Source organism: Triticum dicoccoides, chromosome 3B (genome assembly GCF_002162155.2).
Source record: "Triticum dicoccoides isolate Atlit2015 ecotype Zavitan chromosome 3B, WEW_v2.0, whole genome shotgun sequence".
Taxonomy (NCBI): Eukaryota; Viridiplantae; Streptophyta; class Magnoliopsida; order Poales; family Poaceae; genus Triticum; species Triticum dicoccoides.
In genome coordinates, this window is record NC_041385.1 from 628403475 (window position 1) to 628419867 (window position 16393).

Below are 16393 nucleotides of genomic sequence, written 5' to 3' on the forward strand. Positions count from 1 at the left end.
TAGGTCGCTCTATTTATAAAGGAAGACTGACCGAGTGGGTGCAAAAAACGAGGAGATAACATTCCTTATCCAGCGGCTCTGGCGCCTCGATTCTTGGGATGGTCAGTAAAGACAAAGATCCGTTGAAGATGTGACGGTATAAAAAATAAAGCTTTAATGAAGATGACGTCACAGAGATTTAACCCGGAGTTAGATGATGACAACACGGCGGGTTAAAATCCTTCGCGCAAGATAAAAGACTGCAGGGCGGTTCATAAGGTATTTTAAGATTGACATGAACCGGTTCAAATCAATCTGGGGCCTAATGTTGGGGATATAACTATTTGTGCAAGCCGCCCAGGAGGGGCCGGGTTACGCAAAGAGGACTCACCAGAGAGAAGCCCAAGACAAAGTATGAAGATGGCGGTTCATAGAGAGCTTAAGGCCCGCAGGCGACTTAAGGCCCGTTGTAGTAACCCGCTGTAATAATATTACTTGTATCATAAGGTAGACTTAACTAGTCACCGAGCCGGACATTGTTTATGAGCCGGCCGGGACTCTGTAAGCCGCAGGGCGTCGACCCGTGTATATAAGGGGACGACCCGCTGACGGCTTAGGGCAAGAAACAACTCATCGAGAGCCAGGCATAGCGTATCTCGCTCCCTGGTCATCGAAACATCAATACCAACCCAACTAGACGTAGGCCTTACCTTCACCGTAAGGGGCCGAACTAGTATAAACCCTCTCATGTCCTTTGTCCCGTTTAACCCCTTCAAGCTTCCTAGTTGCGATGGCTCCACAACTAAGTCCTTTCACGAGGACATCTGACGTGACAGTTCCACGACACGCCCTGCGCCTTGAGTCTAACCATCAGCTACCAGACAAGCTGACAGCCATTGAACGTATGCCTCTCAATCCCACCATCAAGAAGATCAAAGCTCTCTTAGGAAATTGTTTAAACAGCATCGATCTGGTCCGAGTCTGGGTCACTTGGCGAGTACTTCCATTAAGCTGCCATCCCAGCTTAATGTGTACTTATACAGGCGAAAAGAATGACCCGTTACGCCATAGCCCTGACGACTTACCAGATGATGTGGTGGATGCTACGACCCAGTCGCTGCTGAAATAGGGCACTGTGACGAGCAATGACTTCGGCTTACTTCCCTTTTGCAAGAATAACCCGGCCCCTGGAGTAAGTTATCAATCGTAATAAATACTTATTGATATATTATACCTTTCTTGGTACTCATAATTCCTTATCCTTTTCCACAGGCCGAGGATAACTTCTGGAAAGCTAAATATGACCATGAGGCTGCCAAACAAGCCAGGACGACCAAGAAAGCCGAAAGAAAAGCCGCCAAGGTGGGAACCTCAAAGAAGAAGAAACCCAGTGCCTCTGACTTACTCAGATTTGAGGACAGTTCTTCGAATGATGAAGAGGTAATCTTAAAAAAAATTTACTTCCCTTGTCATTACCTATCTGAGATTCTATCCCTTTAGGAGGATACGGGAAATAGTCGAGCAGTCAATGAAGAGGTAACTATAATCTCCTCCGACTCAAAGCCTTTGCCAAAGAAAAAGATCCGAAGGGTGACCCGGAAAGTAAGATTTTCACATGCTCTTGCTTATCAAGATGCTCAATTTCTTTTGAAGCAACAACAGCTTGAGAACCGGAGGCAGACCCGGAACAACAAGGATGCGGAACTCTCATCCGGCTTACCCGACGTAACCAGGAAGCATCGGACTGAGGTTATCTCCAATTTACCTTCTGTCTTACCTTTAGCGGGCTTAATTCGTCAACCTCTCAATTCATCTGACTCCAATTATCAGGATACCTCTCCTTCTTCCGGCGAATCCATGCAATCAAATATGCCGACTTTCAAAACTGCTCCCGGGTAATGTAAACTTATGCACCTTTTACCTTACCCATGCTTGCGTATTCATCCTTCTGCTTTTGTTAACAGCATGCAGGTGAAGCCCAGTAAACGGGCAAAGAAGAATAAGTCGTCCGAAGAACCGGTCGTAGCTGAACCGGTGATTAATGCGTCTGCTCCAGACAGCTCTACCCATCAGCCGCCACCTGATCCGGCTTCTTATATTCCAATGCCAACCTCTGATCCACCTGCCGAAGATACTCTCCACACAAGTGACCCGGAGACTCCTAGCCCGGTCAAAACAAATGAACCGGAAGTTGAGATTGTGAAGTCTCAGTTTGTTGAACCAGGCGGCCTACCGTCCTTGTCAAATGTACCGCCAAGGAAGAATTTTCCCAACGCCAAAAAGCCAAGCAGGACATTACTGATTATACTCACTTAAGCATTGGTGATATAGTCTCGGGCTATCTGAATCAAGTGCATAATAGTCGTGACCTCGAAATTGACATGGTGTAACAAATACATCACAAATCTGAGGTATTACTTATACTTTTTACCTGAGTCTTACATACTGCACCAGCCCCCAAGTCTATTGCTTATGAACAAATATGTTGTAGACTTTAGAAATCTGCTTTACTTGTTAACTTATCCGGCTCAAAAAGAATTAATTTAACCCGGTTATAACATAAGGCTTTTAAATTTGCAATACACATTAGCCCCCAAGTGTCAAGTATCTTTACTTGTAAGGTGCATGAGACTTTAATATATGTGACCCGGCAAGAGAAAGTTAAAATTCTTCAGCATACATTAGCCCCCAAGCGCCAAGTTTCTTTACTTGTAAAGTGCTTGGGACTTGAATGTTACCTTATAATCCTTTCCATAACCTGGTGTCAATGCAGGCTGCCATAAGTCAGTTTGAATCAGAGTTTCTTGTCCTGAAGAGTCGTCTGGAAACTCAAGAACTTGAGACACAGAAGGCTAACTCAAAATTTGAATTCAGTGTCTCTGAAAATGAGAAGCTAAAGAAGAATTTTGAGTCGGAGAAGAAAACTTGGGCTGATGAGAAGGCTTCCCTGGTGACTCGGGCCGAGACAACCTTAGCATCTCTTGCAGAAGCAACAACCGAGCTGTCTGACTTAAAACAGCAGATATCTCAAATGGTCTCAGCCATCTTTGGTAAGTTATTGTGAAACGGCCTTAAACATTGTAGCCTTACAATGACTATTGCATTAATTACTTCCGGCTGACGGTTATGCTTATGCATATACAGGCCCCAGGAGTACCAATCTGAAGCAAAACATGCTGATCAAGCTTAAAGCAGTTTACACCTTAGTGGAACAGTTGTACTCCGGGTCACAACGCGCCTTGGCCATTGTAGCCTTATCAACTCCACATCCCCGCCTTCTGCAAGACGTGTTGAAGAGCCTCGCTTTTCTTCCTCAGCGGATCCAAGACTTAAGGCGGGCGTCCTCAAGAGCCGGGGCCGTGGCCGCATTGAGCCGGGCTAAAGCATGGCTCCCAGAACTAGACCCGGCCGACCTTGCCCTTGGGTACCCAAGTTTGAAGGAGGACGGCACTGCATTTGATGACCATGATTTCACCGCCTGCGTCAGAGCCATACATCCCGTGGCAACCCTTATTGGAAACGACACTAACCTTAGCAAGTATGCGCCGGCTTATGACAGTGAGAACCGGAGAATCCCAAACGCTCCATATGATCAAATCAGCCTGATCCCTCCAATTCGTAAGCATACTTTTGCCCCTGAAGTGGACCAGACCGGTTTAATAGATGATGAAGCTGAGTTTGAAGCTTTGAGCGGCATTGACTGGGCCTCATCAACTTTCCAGGACAAACCAGCCAACGGAGAAACGGAGAAGGATAACCCGGAGCCTTCCAGCCCGCCGAAGGAGTGAATCGCCAGGCGTTTTGTAAAAAACAATGCTTCATGTATTCAGACTCGGGGAGTCTTGTAATAGGGTAGAAAAAACTTCCCAATGTGTGATATGCCTTCGCGCATTGTCCTAGCGCTCAATACTTTCATAAGCCACCACTGCTATATATTCCTGGCTTTATTTCCTTGGCGTTTTAAATTTTGCTCGCTTTTATTCTGCACAAAAAGTATTGATGACCCGGACACAAACCAACAAACTGATATACAGGCTGGTTTATGACCATATTTTGTTAAACTTAAGCATAATAGCATACCTGCGATCCTTGGATAATCTTTCCGGCTCATATGATGTTCACCCGGCACTTAACGACCTGGGGTGATGAATATTAAACCGGCAAGACAAAAACATCTCATAATGCTTTCCACAAGGTTTCAGGATAATCAAAATACTTTACAGGCTTCTGATTCGGATACGATCAGTAAACCATTCCAAAGGGGTTAAGCTAAGATTCGGATACGATCATATAGCCCCCAGTGGCTTGGTGATGCCGATCAAGTGGGTATCGACAGCTATGTTCTCTTTGGTTCGAATACGACCTATGTTTGAACAGGAAGCCCCCAAGTGACCATAAGATTTGTTTAATGACGTTGATTCATATACGATCCATGTCAGACCTAAAGGGGTTAAGCTGTGATTCAAATATGATCAAGAAGCCCCGAAGTAGGTTTGGAAGTATGCCGATCAAGTGGGTATCGACAGCTATGTTCTCTTTGGTTCGGATACGACCTATGTTTGAACAGGAAGCCCCCAAGTGATCATGGCTAGATTTAGATATGATCATAAGCCGGACTAAAGGTAAAGCCTGATGATATATAATCTGCTCCTTGTGGGTTATTTCCACCATCTATCAAAAAAGGCATATAAACTTTTGAGGGTGAAAAAAGGACAGAGGTCCTGCTTTATTACTTTACATAATATATATATATCGTCTAAACATATATATCTTGAGAGCCGGTGACTTAAGTATGGTAAGGCCGAAGGTGGGTTATATCCCACGGTCGGTGGGTCTCCTCCTCCGACTTACGTGAGTCATTGTGCTCTTGGGTATCGATGAGGTAATATGACCCGTTGTTCAAATTATTGCTGACCACAAAGGGTCCTTCCTAAGGAGGGGATAGCCTGTGCATTTTAGACTGATCCTGGATATCACTTGGCAGGACTGCCTCTGCTCCATAAACCATGAAGAAAAGTGTATAACCCACCGGATCGAGGCCACTTACCCTCACGTCTCTGATTGTCACCCTGTGTATTAACGTTGGCCACAAATTCCGGGCCGCCGTCCGCCTTATGCTTATTGCCGCTTTGATTCACCGGGTTGTGTTGTTGGCCCTTTCGACTGTCGTTTCATTTTCGTTTCCCTGTTTTTTCATCGCTAGACTCGGGATCTTTGATACTATCAGAATCGGCATATTTGACTAGAGCCGCCATCAGCGTACCCATATCCTTGCAGCCACGCTTAAGGTGCCCCAGTTTCTGCCTCAGTGGCTTGAAGCTGCAAATCTTTTTCAATATAAGGACTGTAGAACCGGCATCCATCTTATCAGATGAATGAATTATCTTCTTGACCCGGTGTACCCAATGGGTGGTAGATTCACCTTCCCCCTGCTTACAATTCGTCAAGTCCACAATCGTCATAGATTGCTTACAGGTGTCCTTGAAGTTCCGGATGAAACGGGCTTTTAACTCTTCCCACGAACCAATGGAATCAGGTGGTAAGCTTTTAAACCAAGACCGGGCCGTTCCATCTAACATCATGGTAAAATATTTAGCCATTGCCGCGTCACTAACCTCCAACAGTTCCATGGCCATCTCATAACTCTCGATCCATGCTTCATGCTGTAAGTCGGCCGTGTAATTCGGCACTTTTCGAGGTCCCTTGAAGTTCTTGGGCAGACGCACGTTGCGCAAAGCCGGTATCAAACAAGGAACACCACCGGTTCTGGTGGCTACTCCCATCTCAGTAGAAGTCATTCGATACTGTGGAATATCCTGACATGCCGTCTGTTGAGCCGCCAGTTGAGCTGCTCGCTCATTCTCCTGACGTACTCGGTCTTGCACTGGGTTATAGCCACCATGTTGGTCACGGCCTTGAGCGTTGCTTGACAAAACTTCAGATTCCATATGCCTGCTGTAACTCGGGCTCTGGTTCTGATGAGGTGGCGCTAACCAAGGCGGAGGAGCTGAATAAATCCTATCCCGACTATAAGAATAGGTCTCTTGCTGAGCCAGGGCCGTCTGGACAAGTTCCCTGATCCTCCGGGTCTCCATCGCTGTTGGATCATCACCGTCCACTGGAAGGTCCGCCAGACGCGCTGACGCTGCGATTAAATTCTTCATGGGGTTGGAAAAGTGACCCTCTGGTATCAGCACATAACGCGGTGGTGCCATGCTCATATGAGGAGGTGGCATCTCTCGATGCTGAGCCGGTCCTCCTGCTCCGGATGTCATAAACTGATTAGTATCGGGCGGGTTACTTAGGCCGGCTCCGGGTGTAGCAAAAAGAACCCTAGGGTCGTAATTCAAAGGTAACCGGGATTGGTTCTTCTGGTGTCTCCTCCTCATTACCTCATTGGACGCATTTAAGCTCATCGTGAGCTGGTAAGCCTTTGAATGCAACCGCTGTGCCCGGGCATCGAGAGCTGCCCGCTCCGTAGCCAGTCTAGTATCCTCAGGTGTCAAGGCCTCCTCGGCCTGAGCTATCTCCTCACGTACTCGTGCCACCTCCGCGTCATGCTCATCTTTGTTCGCAGGGATAATCGTGGCGGTTAACAGGGCCGTAAGCTTGTCCATGAGGTCTATCAGCACTTGAGCCGGCGGGCGCACAGGGCCTCCTGCCCCGGCCGCTCCTAACCCGGACGTAATTGCAGCCGCGGCTGTAGAGTTTTGGCCGGGTTGAGTCCCAGCCATGAAGACTCCTGCCCAATTCGGTGACTCACAGGGGTCCGGAATACTGAAGCCATCGGAACAGCCCCCGAGCACATCGTCTTGAACTTGATACAGAGAATCTGTTGAACCGGCAGATGAATCACTGTCAGAGTGGATGGCCGTCTCACCACCATCTTTAGGTCCTTCAGAAAGCTCTTCTCCGTGGACGCAGCCCACAAAGACACGCTTCATGCCGGGTTGAGCTCGGGCGGGTTTCGCACGCTGAGCCGTCTCGACGATGTCACGCCCAATATGTGACTCTATCCAAAAGGAACTCGAAGGTCCCACCAAGGATAGACCCGCATATTGAAACGCTTTTGCAAGGTGGATATCATTACATCAACATTACATAATAGATGGGGATACATACATAAGGCATACAATGCCCCACAAATACAACATCACAATACATAAGAGCATCATCCGACTACGGATGAAACACAAACAGAAACTCAAACGACATCCACCCTGCTAACCCAGGCTGCCGACCTGGAACCTATCCCCTGATCGAAGAAGAAGCAGAAGAAGAACTCAACGCAAGCAAGCATCGCTCTCGCGTCATGATCATCGCACAACCTGTACCTGCAACTGTTGTTGTAGTAAACTGTGAGCCACGAGGACTCAGCAATCCCATTACCATGGGTATCAAGACTAGCAAAGCTTAAAGGGAAAGGAAGGGGTAAAATGGTGAGGCTGCAGCAGCGACTAAGCAAATATGGTGGCTAACATACGCAAATAAGAGCGAGAAGAGAGCAAGCAGAACGGTCGTGAAGCTAGCAATGATCAAGAAGTGATCCTGAACTCCTACTTACGTCAAACATAACCCAAAGACCGTGTTCACTTCCCGGACTCCACCGAGAAGAGACCATCACGGCTACACACGCGGTTGATGCGTTTTAATTCGGATCTGGTGTCAAGTTATCTACAACCGGACATTAACAAATTCCCATCTGCCTATAACCGCAGGCACGACTTTCGAAAGATTATACCCTGCAGGGGTGTCCCAACTTAGCCCATGACAAGCTCTCGCGGTCAACGAAGGATATACCTTCTCCCAGGAAGACCCGATCAGATTCGGAATCCCGGTTTACAAGACATTTCGACAATGGTAAAACAAGACCAGCAAAGCCGCCCGATGCGCCGACATCCTGATAGAAGCTGCACATATCTCGTTCTCAGGGCAACACCGGATGAGTCAAGCTACGAGTAAAACCAGCCCTCGAGTTGCCCCGAGGTGGCCCCGCAGGTTGCTCAGTTCGGACCAACACTTAGACAAGCACTGGCTCGGGGGAGGGCTAAAATAAAGATGACCCTTGGGTTGGCCGACCCAAGAGAAAGGGATAGGTGATGGTGAGGCAAATGGTAAAACTAAGGTTGGACCTTGCTGGAGGAGTTTTATTTAAAGCGAACTGTCAAGGGGGTCCTATAAATCACCCGACCGCGTAAGGAACGCAAAATGCAGGAACATAACACCGGTACGACGGAAACTAGAGCGGCAAGAGTGAAACAAAACACTAGGCAAAAGGCCAAGTCTTCCACCCTTTACCAAGTATATAGATGCATTAATTGAACCTATAAACCTGGCTGTGCTACCCGCCATCCCGTGCTATTTGCGTCGCGCGATTGATCTGAGTCGAAGGATTTACCTCGCTGGCGTTTTTTCACCGTGGTGTCAAACATCCAGCCGTTGGTTTCTGTTCACATTGTTGTTTCGCGCTGTAGCTGATGACGGGTGGACCTCATTTCCTCGCAGACCCAGCATTGCAGCGTGGGCCTCGTGTGTGCGTTGTCTGTGTCTTCGGTGAAAAAGGTTGACTGCTTCGATCGTGGGCGACGTGGGGTTGGTCGGTTGGAAACCCTATCGACCAATTCCCGTGCTCGAGTAGCCCCGTGTCCTGCCTTCCCCGCTCTCCACTCCCAACTCGCCCCCGCACAGCCGCCGCCTCTCCCCCATATCCCCATTTCGCCGCCGCTCCCGCAGTCCTTCCCGTCCCCCCGAAAGCATCGAACCCCATGTCAGAGTTCAGTGGCAGAGCCCCCAGCCCTCCGCCGGAGTTCAGCGGCAGGAGCGGAGCGAATCGCCGGGCAACAAATAAAAAGGATTCTAGATCGAGGAGGGAGCAAGCCCAGAGGAGAGGGGAGACGATGGTTGGTGGAGGCCAGGCATCAGCAGCGGAGACGAGGAAGAGCGGGAGAGGTGACGCCGGCCGGATGAGATGTGGCAGCGGAGCCCTAGACAGAGCAGCACATCCTCGTCACCCTTCTCCTTGCCTCCACCCAAGCGGCTGCCTGCAGAGGAGAACTCGATGATAGCTCTTAATTCGTGGAGAGAAGGCTGGCACCAGTAGAGAAATTTCACGGGTTAGTGCTCCTTGTGCTTTATGGCCATCTCTAATGGCTGTTGCGTCTCTGTTTCCTAGGGCTCATAGCGATGAGGAAAATAAGAGAGATGCTTAATTTTCCTGTCTGCCCCTTCTTTGGTTAGTCTTTTTGCAACCCAGCAGGGCCTTGTCTACATTTATGCATGATTTCTACTACTAGAAGTACAATATTTATTCTAGAATGATAAGACTATATATTGATCTTGATGAATTGCTTGCAGGTAGATGAGAAACATGTTTTTGGTCTTGAATCCCCTTTTAAATTCAGATTGACACTTCAATGTCTCATTGAGATGAAAGTGCCAACGAATGATTCCCAGGGGAAGAAGCAGTTTCCAAACAAGGAAGGTTGGTTTAATTTGCCGAGAAAATGAGTATGGTATGTTAAATTATTCTCAACACCAACTAATTATTAATTTGTTCAGGTATCCTTGCTAGGTTGCTGCCATGAAGATGGGAGAAACATCCTGGTCTATGAGTCCATGATGAATGGGATTCTGAAAGAGGATCTACATGGTAACTTTTCTGATCCCCTTTGGTAGTAGAAGAGTGAAATTCAGATGGGGTTCAAGTGAACCGTCACATTAGATTTCTCTTCATCACATGTTCGGTCACAATATAACTCTTTCCTAAAATTCACTTTTGGTTTCAGTTTGAAGCTGTCCAGACCTGTAAAATAGATATGCTTTGTAACCTTGATATAATAGTATATACATGACTAAAGGAGCGGACATCGTCGTCGTCGTGAATTTCCTTTATCCCGTTTAAAAAAGAGGTGGACTGCAATTATGCCTTTTTTCTTGGCTCAAACATATTAAATTCAGTAGCGTGATTCTAAGTACAATTTTACATCTGCTCTCAGTTCATATTTTCCTCTTGTTGTTTTGTTTGTTTGTTGGGTCGACGGTGCTGATTTGTTGTTTTGTCTTCTGCTGTGCGTCTAATCACTGTGTTTGCTAGAAGGTGAGACTCTGTTTTTCCCATGCTTTTAACCTGCTTGATAAAATGCATGTGTGGTCCTGCGTTCAGTTTGCTTGTCATGCTTCATATATGTCCTCTGTATTTACAAATTCGTTGGTGAGGTCAAAAGATACTTCTGGCGTTGCTTTGTGCAAATAAAGTTTCCGGTCGTTCTGATTTAGAGATTAGAATTATGAGTGTATCGTTGTGGTCGATTCTTCTGAGTGTGCTGTTCGTGGTTTTATTGCGTGTGGCAAGAATTAATGTAGATTCTGAGTCTGAATGTAGCTGAAATTTCTGCACATTGAAATAGAGATGCATGCTTTGTTCCTATGCCTCATACAGAAGCTGAAGAAAAAAAATCGTGCACATTGAAATAGAGATGCAGCATGTTAACATCATGTTCTAAACCACTTTTAGTGGTTGAGACACGAAACAATTGTGCAGGCTCATAAGCAAGAAGCTTTACATTTATTTATTTGTGGTTTGATGGTTCCTTTGCCACCCAAGTCAGTTAATACACAGGAACAACCTGTAGTCAGGTCATGATTCTCCTCTTATTCCTCTATAACTCAAGAGGATGTGTTCAAGTTCTGTCTGCCATTTTCATGGTTGCCAACATGTGTTTAGTGTCCCAGTTGCATAGGGAGATGCTAATGATGCCTCCTTTGTGGCATGACGGTCAATTTATTCTTTCTTTTCACATATTTTTTGTTTTAGTAACAAGCATCTCTACAGTTGATTACAAAGTTGTTGTTTCACATAATGCCAAAGTGAGAACGAGTAGCAGCGCATTTTCAGGTTGAGTTCTAAAAAATTGAGTACAAGTTGAATGATACCTCTATGCAGAGGAGTTGGACCAACAATGCAAGAATATCTCTCCTACTTGGAGAGTTGCTCCTTATGTGCAGTTCCTCCTAATTAATCTAGACTCGGCAGGTGGAGCTCGAGCCGAGGATCTCAGCCTCGATCTGGATGAGGGGAGCAGCAGCCGCAGCCCTCTTCTTCACGCACGCCTCCAGTTTATTTATTTGTGATGCATTCATCTCTCTAGAAAGAGCTTCTTGAGAAGAAGCTCTCGACTAAGAGAGGTGAGTTCATGTTAATCTAATGTTCCATATGTTTGTTATACTACTTGGAGCCTTGGAGCTTTGGCCTTTTGTAATTTATGTTTTTAATCGATTCCATACAACAATTTAGTTTTGGCTGTCTTAGGTGTAGCCACTAGCGATACAATTTCATCCAAAGTGGTCAATGAGGCCTTTGTATTCTCTGATTTGCAGCAAAGTGGGACTCCCAAGTCTTCAACCAAAATAGAAATCGGGAATGGAGCAAGAGTTCTTTTGGGCATCCTTTGCATTTTCCATATCAGGTTCCATTCTTCATAGTATGTGTGTAAGCATAGCAATCCACTTCAGTTCACAATGTCATTATATACGGGATGCATTAGGTACTATGTTTCCATTATGAACTGGTAATAATTAATAGCATAGTACGGTGACAATAATCTGTGTTATAGCAGAATGTAGATGTGGTATGCTTGTACGAATAAAATGCAGAGTTTAGAAATGAACTAAGATCTAAGAGCAGGAAGTGATAGGCTTACTTTTCAGTTAGAAAGATATGTATACTGTAGCATCATATACTTGCCAGGTTCATGTTTTATACATCGTGTATACACCCGCATAAACTAAAGTTTGTTGTGTCAGCAGTAAACAAGCAGTAAACAGGGGCACGACTAAGTAATATGGGTAGAAAAATAAGAGCTTATGAAAAGAATAGTATATCTATTGCAGATGTGTGAGAGCACCCCATTATCATGCAAATAGTACCAGGTTCAGAGCCTTGATTATGGCGGATATAAACACAAATAATCCATCTTATAATTTAGTATACAAACCACATTCTGGTGGGAATTACTCCAATTAGAATTCTAGCTGCAGCATATATCTAATTGGTCCCACATTGAAAATCTCAAATGTTAACCTCTGAAATACAGTACGCATTTGTCGGTGTGGTGTTGCTCTGTACAGGACTTGCTTGTATGCATTCCTAAATAGTGTACAGGTGAGAGCTAAATTGAAGCTTGCTGCTTGTGAAGTGTCAGCCATAAACATGTATTATGACCACTGTTTATCCGGTGAAGTGCCTAAAATTCAGCACCACAATTTAGGAATACACTTGACCTTGTTTGTAGAGAAACATGGGTACTTTAGTGGCATATATGTTCAGATTTAGGTGTTTTGGTTATAGCAGGCTGTAGCAAAGGCTAAACCATGCGCAATAAAGCCTATGTATGTCAGTCATATACATGAATGGTTAATGCTCACTGGACTTGGTATTTCCTACTAGGCCTGGAATTCTAGAGTTTAGAATATCTTTGTTCCTCGTATAATCTCCTTTTGTAACATGTATTTGCAATCATGTCTTCCCAGATCTGCAAAGACAAGGACCAAGCTGACTGCTGGTATCTAGGCCTAACAGCCTTGGTATCTGCTCTATATAGTCCTCTTCTTTTGGTTGATTCAACAAGCAGCCGTCGGATATACAGTTGCGCAAATAGCCCTCCTGGCTATATTCAGCAAAGGAATAGGCTATTTTCAGTGCATGACACAAGAAAGTTCACCCAGGTTAGATTTGAAACCCATGCATGTCGTGATTTCTATGTGAGAACATGATTAGATTTTTCAAGTATGAGTTTACCATGACTTGTGACCTTTCCTAGATTGCGCTAAGTAAATCTTTTGGTTTTCTGTTAATCCGTGCCCACCCACTACTCGGCTCAGGACATTGCGAAATTAATAACCAACATGTTAAGCGGTGTTACAATTCTGGCCATTTTGATAAATTATCCTTTCCAAATATAAAAATCAATAATACGATCATTAGGTAACAACCAAACTAATGTAATGGCAAGTGGGTATGTATTTCATGTATCTCACTCATTGTCATGCCTACTTAAATTTCACATATTTAAATATGTGTGATCTGGTCACCTTAGGTAGAGTTACATGCATTCTGTTGCACACACTTTTTTTGATCTATTTCGCCCTATAGGATGCATTTATTTTTCTCAGTTCTCCTTTTGTTCTTCTGCCATTTTCATAATTGGGATCATAACACACTCTTTTTTGTGTGTAATCTATGGTCACCCAGGAAATACCAAAGGAAGTAGCTTGTCGTTTGAATACCCCAAGCACGGACTGGTGGGACTATAGTTTGGCAAGCAGCGCTTCTGAGTATGACGAACAATCACATGACGTCTGCATCTTGTTCAAGCATGGATGCAAGATATCTCCTGAAACAGGACTTGAGGTTGGTACGGATGTCCTACTTACATTCAAGACGAACGTTGGTAATGATCTGTATATGATAGTTTTCCTCCATGACATCTGAGAGGTTCATAGGTCCTAATTGAGGTTGTCTTCAGTTCATTAGTTTTTATCTCTGCCATGTTAGCTCTTTTGTGATGGTCCAGTTTGCTGATCAGCTTAGAAGAAACACACTTCAACTATTTCTAAAGCACTTACATCAAAAGATTTTCGTATGTTAGGAGGTGATCCAGGTTTATTGGAGCAGTACATGGTAACAACCAATTTGTTTTCTGATCAATTGAAGTGCAGGCCATCCAAAACATCATATACATAGGCTGACAGATGAAAACTAAAGACCATGGAGAAGATTACACCATCTTTTATCCCAGAAAAAAAAACTGCAATATCACTTGACTTTACAGACAACATGCTGCAGTATTAACTTTGGTTTAATTGACTGACAACTCCTCTTTGTTATTAGCTATATACTAAGGAACATGTATGTGACACCAGATTGTTAACATAATACACTTAGTGAACCCATATTTATGTTGTTCCTATGCTTTGGGAGACTGCAGCTGACATCCTCGACAGAAGTACATCCTTAACAATTGTTCCCGCTTTTCTTTACTTGAAACTGTTTCTCTGCTATAGGTGCAAGGATCTGTGATAGGTGTATTAAACCATCTGTTGTGTTCTGCGTTCCGCGCCATTGCCGGTGGTCATTATGCATTTCCTATGAACGTATGCTCGGTGTTATTTGTAAGTTGGATCTTCCTAAAAACCAGAGGATGCATTTTTCACCGGAAATAAACTTTGTGTTGTCAAACTTAGTTGAAAAACTCCCAGATTTTACCTACTTCCCTGTTTTTGTGACACTCACGTGTTGTTTGATAATAGGCCTTAAAACCAAGATGTTTGATAATAGGCCTAAAAACCAAGATAAACAGATGTTTTCACACCTTTGCTTTGCATCTGTCTTGACTAGAAGAAATTACTTACAGAGTATGTTTCTTACAAAACCTTTCCTCTCCAATTGTGTTAAGTTATTTTCTGATACCAAACTTTTGTTCTAACCTCATTGGCAAACCTGATGACCTGGTCCAATTACTTACTTGTGTAAAGTGCAAACTTGTGTGCTCACTACCTATTATTCTCTTATTGGAGATGCATTCACCTACGTTCCATTAAAGTAATGGATACATAGTTGTTGCTAAGTCTATTCATGGTGATTGCAGACACAGTTAACCTATCCTCTATGTAGTATGATTATTATACACTCTTTTCATTTCTTGTTTCCCCTTCCTAAGCCATTTATTCTGTCTACTGCAGGTTTCTTGTTGTCCTCTCATCGTGTATATTGGTGCAATATCTCCTATTCTCTCTCGGAGAGATGAGATAAGGATTACAGGGCTACCAACAGCCCACCTATAATGGAAGACATCCTGAGTCATTGTTGCATGCTAGAGAACAACAACAATCATGTTGGTGATTTCCCTGATATTTGGTTCTACAAGTGTGTCATATGAACCAATGAAAGCAAAGATATTCCGGATATAATAACTATATGGGCTACTCCAAATGGTCTGACAGTGGAACCAACACCTTTTATAGGCCTTCAAGTACCTGTGGAAGTCTACCATGCAAGCATTATCCAACCTTGACACTCTACTTTTTAGTACATACCCTCTAAAGACCACGACCAGACTAAGAAGATGCCTAAATAAGTTGTGAGGCGGCCTATATATAAGTGTATTTCTAAGTCATCCTACTATTTGTAACCGAATTGAAGTCATTCTACTATCTGCAATACAATCCACATTGTACTATCTTTCCATCTACATCTTTTGCTCACTACTAACATTGCTTCTAACTTGCTTTTTGCGCCATTGGCGCAACCAGGTCATCTAGTAATATAAGAGATATTGTGATATCCCAACAAAATCCTGTCCACCACGGAGTAATCTTCAACTTCACCTGCAACTAGCAACGCTATAAGAGGGGCTGAGCAAAAGCGGTAACATAGCCAATCAACGGTTTGCATAGAAAAGGTGTCAAAGGTTAGAGGTTCATGGCAATATGGGAGGCTTGAAGAGCAAATGATAGGTAGCGCAGCAAAGCGATAGAACGAAGCAACTAGCATAGCAATGATAGTAGTGACATCCAGGGTAGCGGTCATCTTGCCTGAAATCCCACTAGGAAGAAGAACGAGTCCATGAAGAAGACGAACGGATGAAGCTGAACCAAGCGTAGACGAACGAATCCTCACGATCGCATGAAACAGGAACTATCGAGAAGAAGCACACAACATAGTAAACACACCACACATAGACAAGACATGATGCACAACAAGCATGATGCATGACAAGGCTACATGAAGCTACTCATGGCAAGAGATGATGCAAACAAGAGCAACACATCAAGGCAAGTTTAAATGAGGCCGGAAACAACATATAACAAATCCGGTAAGTCCTCATATGCAAATTTCGAAGTTGGTACAGATCTGAATAAACCTTATGTTCAAGTTGTTAAATAGCAAGTTAAGATGCATAAAGAAGATCTACACGAGATTCTAGTCAAGTTACATATAAAGTTCATTTAGTTCGGAGCTACGGCCTAGAAGATATGAGCAAAACAAGTTAAACATGGCATTGATGCAAAATGCACTCAAACATCAAGCAAATACCTCAAAACAAGGATGCAACATGATAATATGAAACTACATGCAAGTCTAAGCAAGTTTCATATAGAGCACACTCAAAACGGAGCAACGGTTCAACACATGCACTCTATACAAGTTTAAAGGATAAGATGTCCAAAAAAACAACTAGGCATATTACAATCATCAAAACAACATGCTACAGCGCCCCAACATGATAACAAAAGGCATGGACATGATGTACAGGTAAAGCATTACAAAACATTAACACTGAGCTATCTCCAGAAATCACTAGAACATACTCAAACACACATGGTAAGATTGCAAACGATAACAATTCAGACTTTG

The 16393-nt window shown here is 44.1% G+C and overlaps 1 protein-coding gene and 1 long non-coding RNA gene across 2 annotated transcripts; both read left to right on the forward strand.

Annotated features, from left to right (window-relative positions):
- Nucleotides 1-8581: 8581 nt before the first annotated feature.
- Nucleotides 8582-11003, forward strand: LOC119277508. Its single transcript, XR_005137156.1, has 4 exons — nucleotides 8582-9092; nucleotides 9334-9460; nucleotides 9538-9628; nucleotides 9765-11003. It is a non-coding gene; the product is annotated as an uncharacterized LOC119277508 (long non-coding RNA).
- A 44-nt stretch (nucleotides 11004-11047) lies between these two features.
- On the forward strand, nucleotides 11048-15227 carry LOC119279733. The gene is made up of 7 exons (XM_037560877.1): nucleotides 11048-11065; nucleotides 11127-11163; nucleotides 11356-11459; nucleotides 12508-12702; nucleotides 13229-13387; nucleotides 14041-14148; nucleotides 14719-15227. The coding sequence occupies exons 1-7, from the start codon at nucleotides 11048-11050 to the stop codon at nucleotides 14818-14820; spliced, it is 723 nt and encodes a 240-aa protein (XP_037416774.1). The 3' UTR covers nucleotides 14821-15227.
- The last annotated feature ends 1166 nt before the right edge of the window (nucleotides 15228-16393 follow it).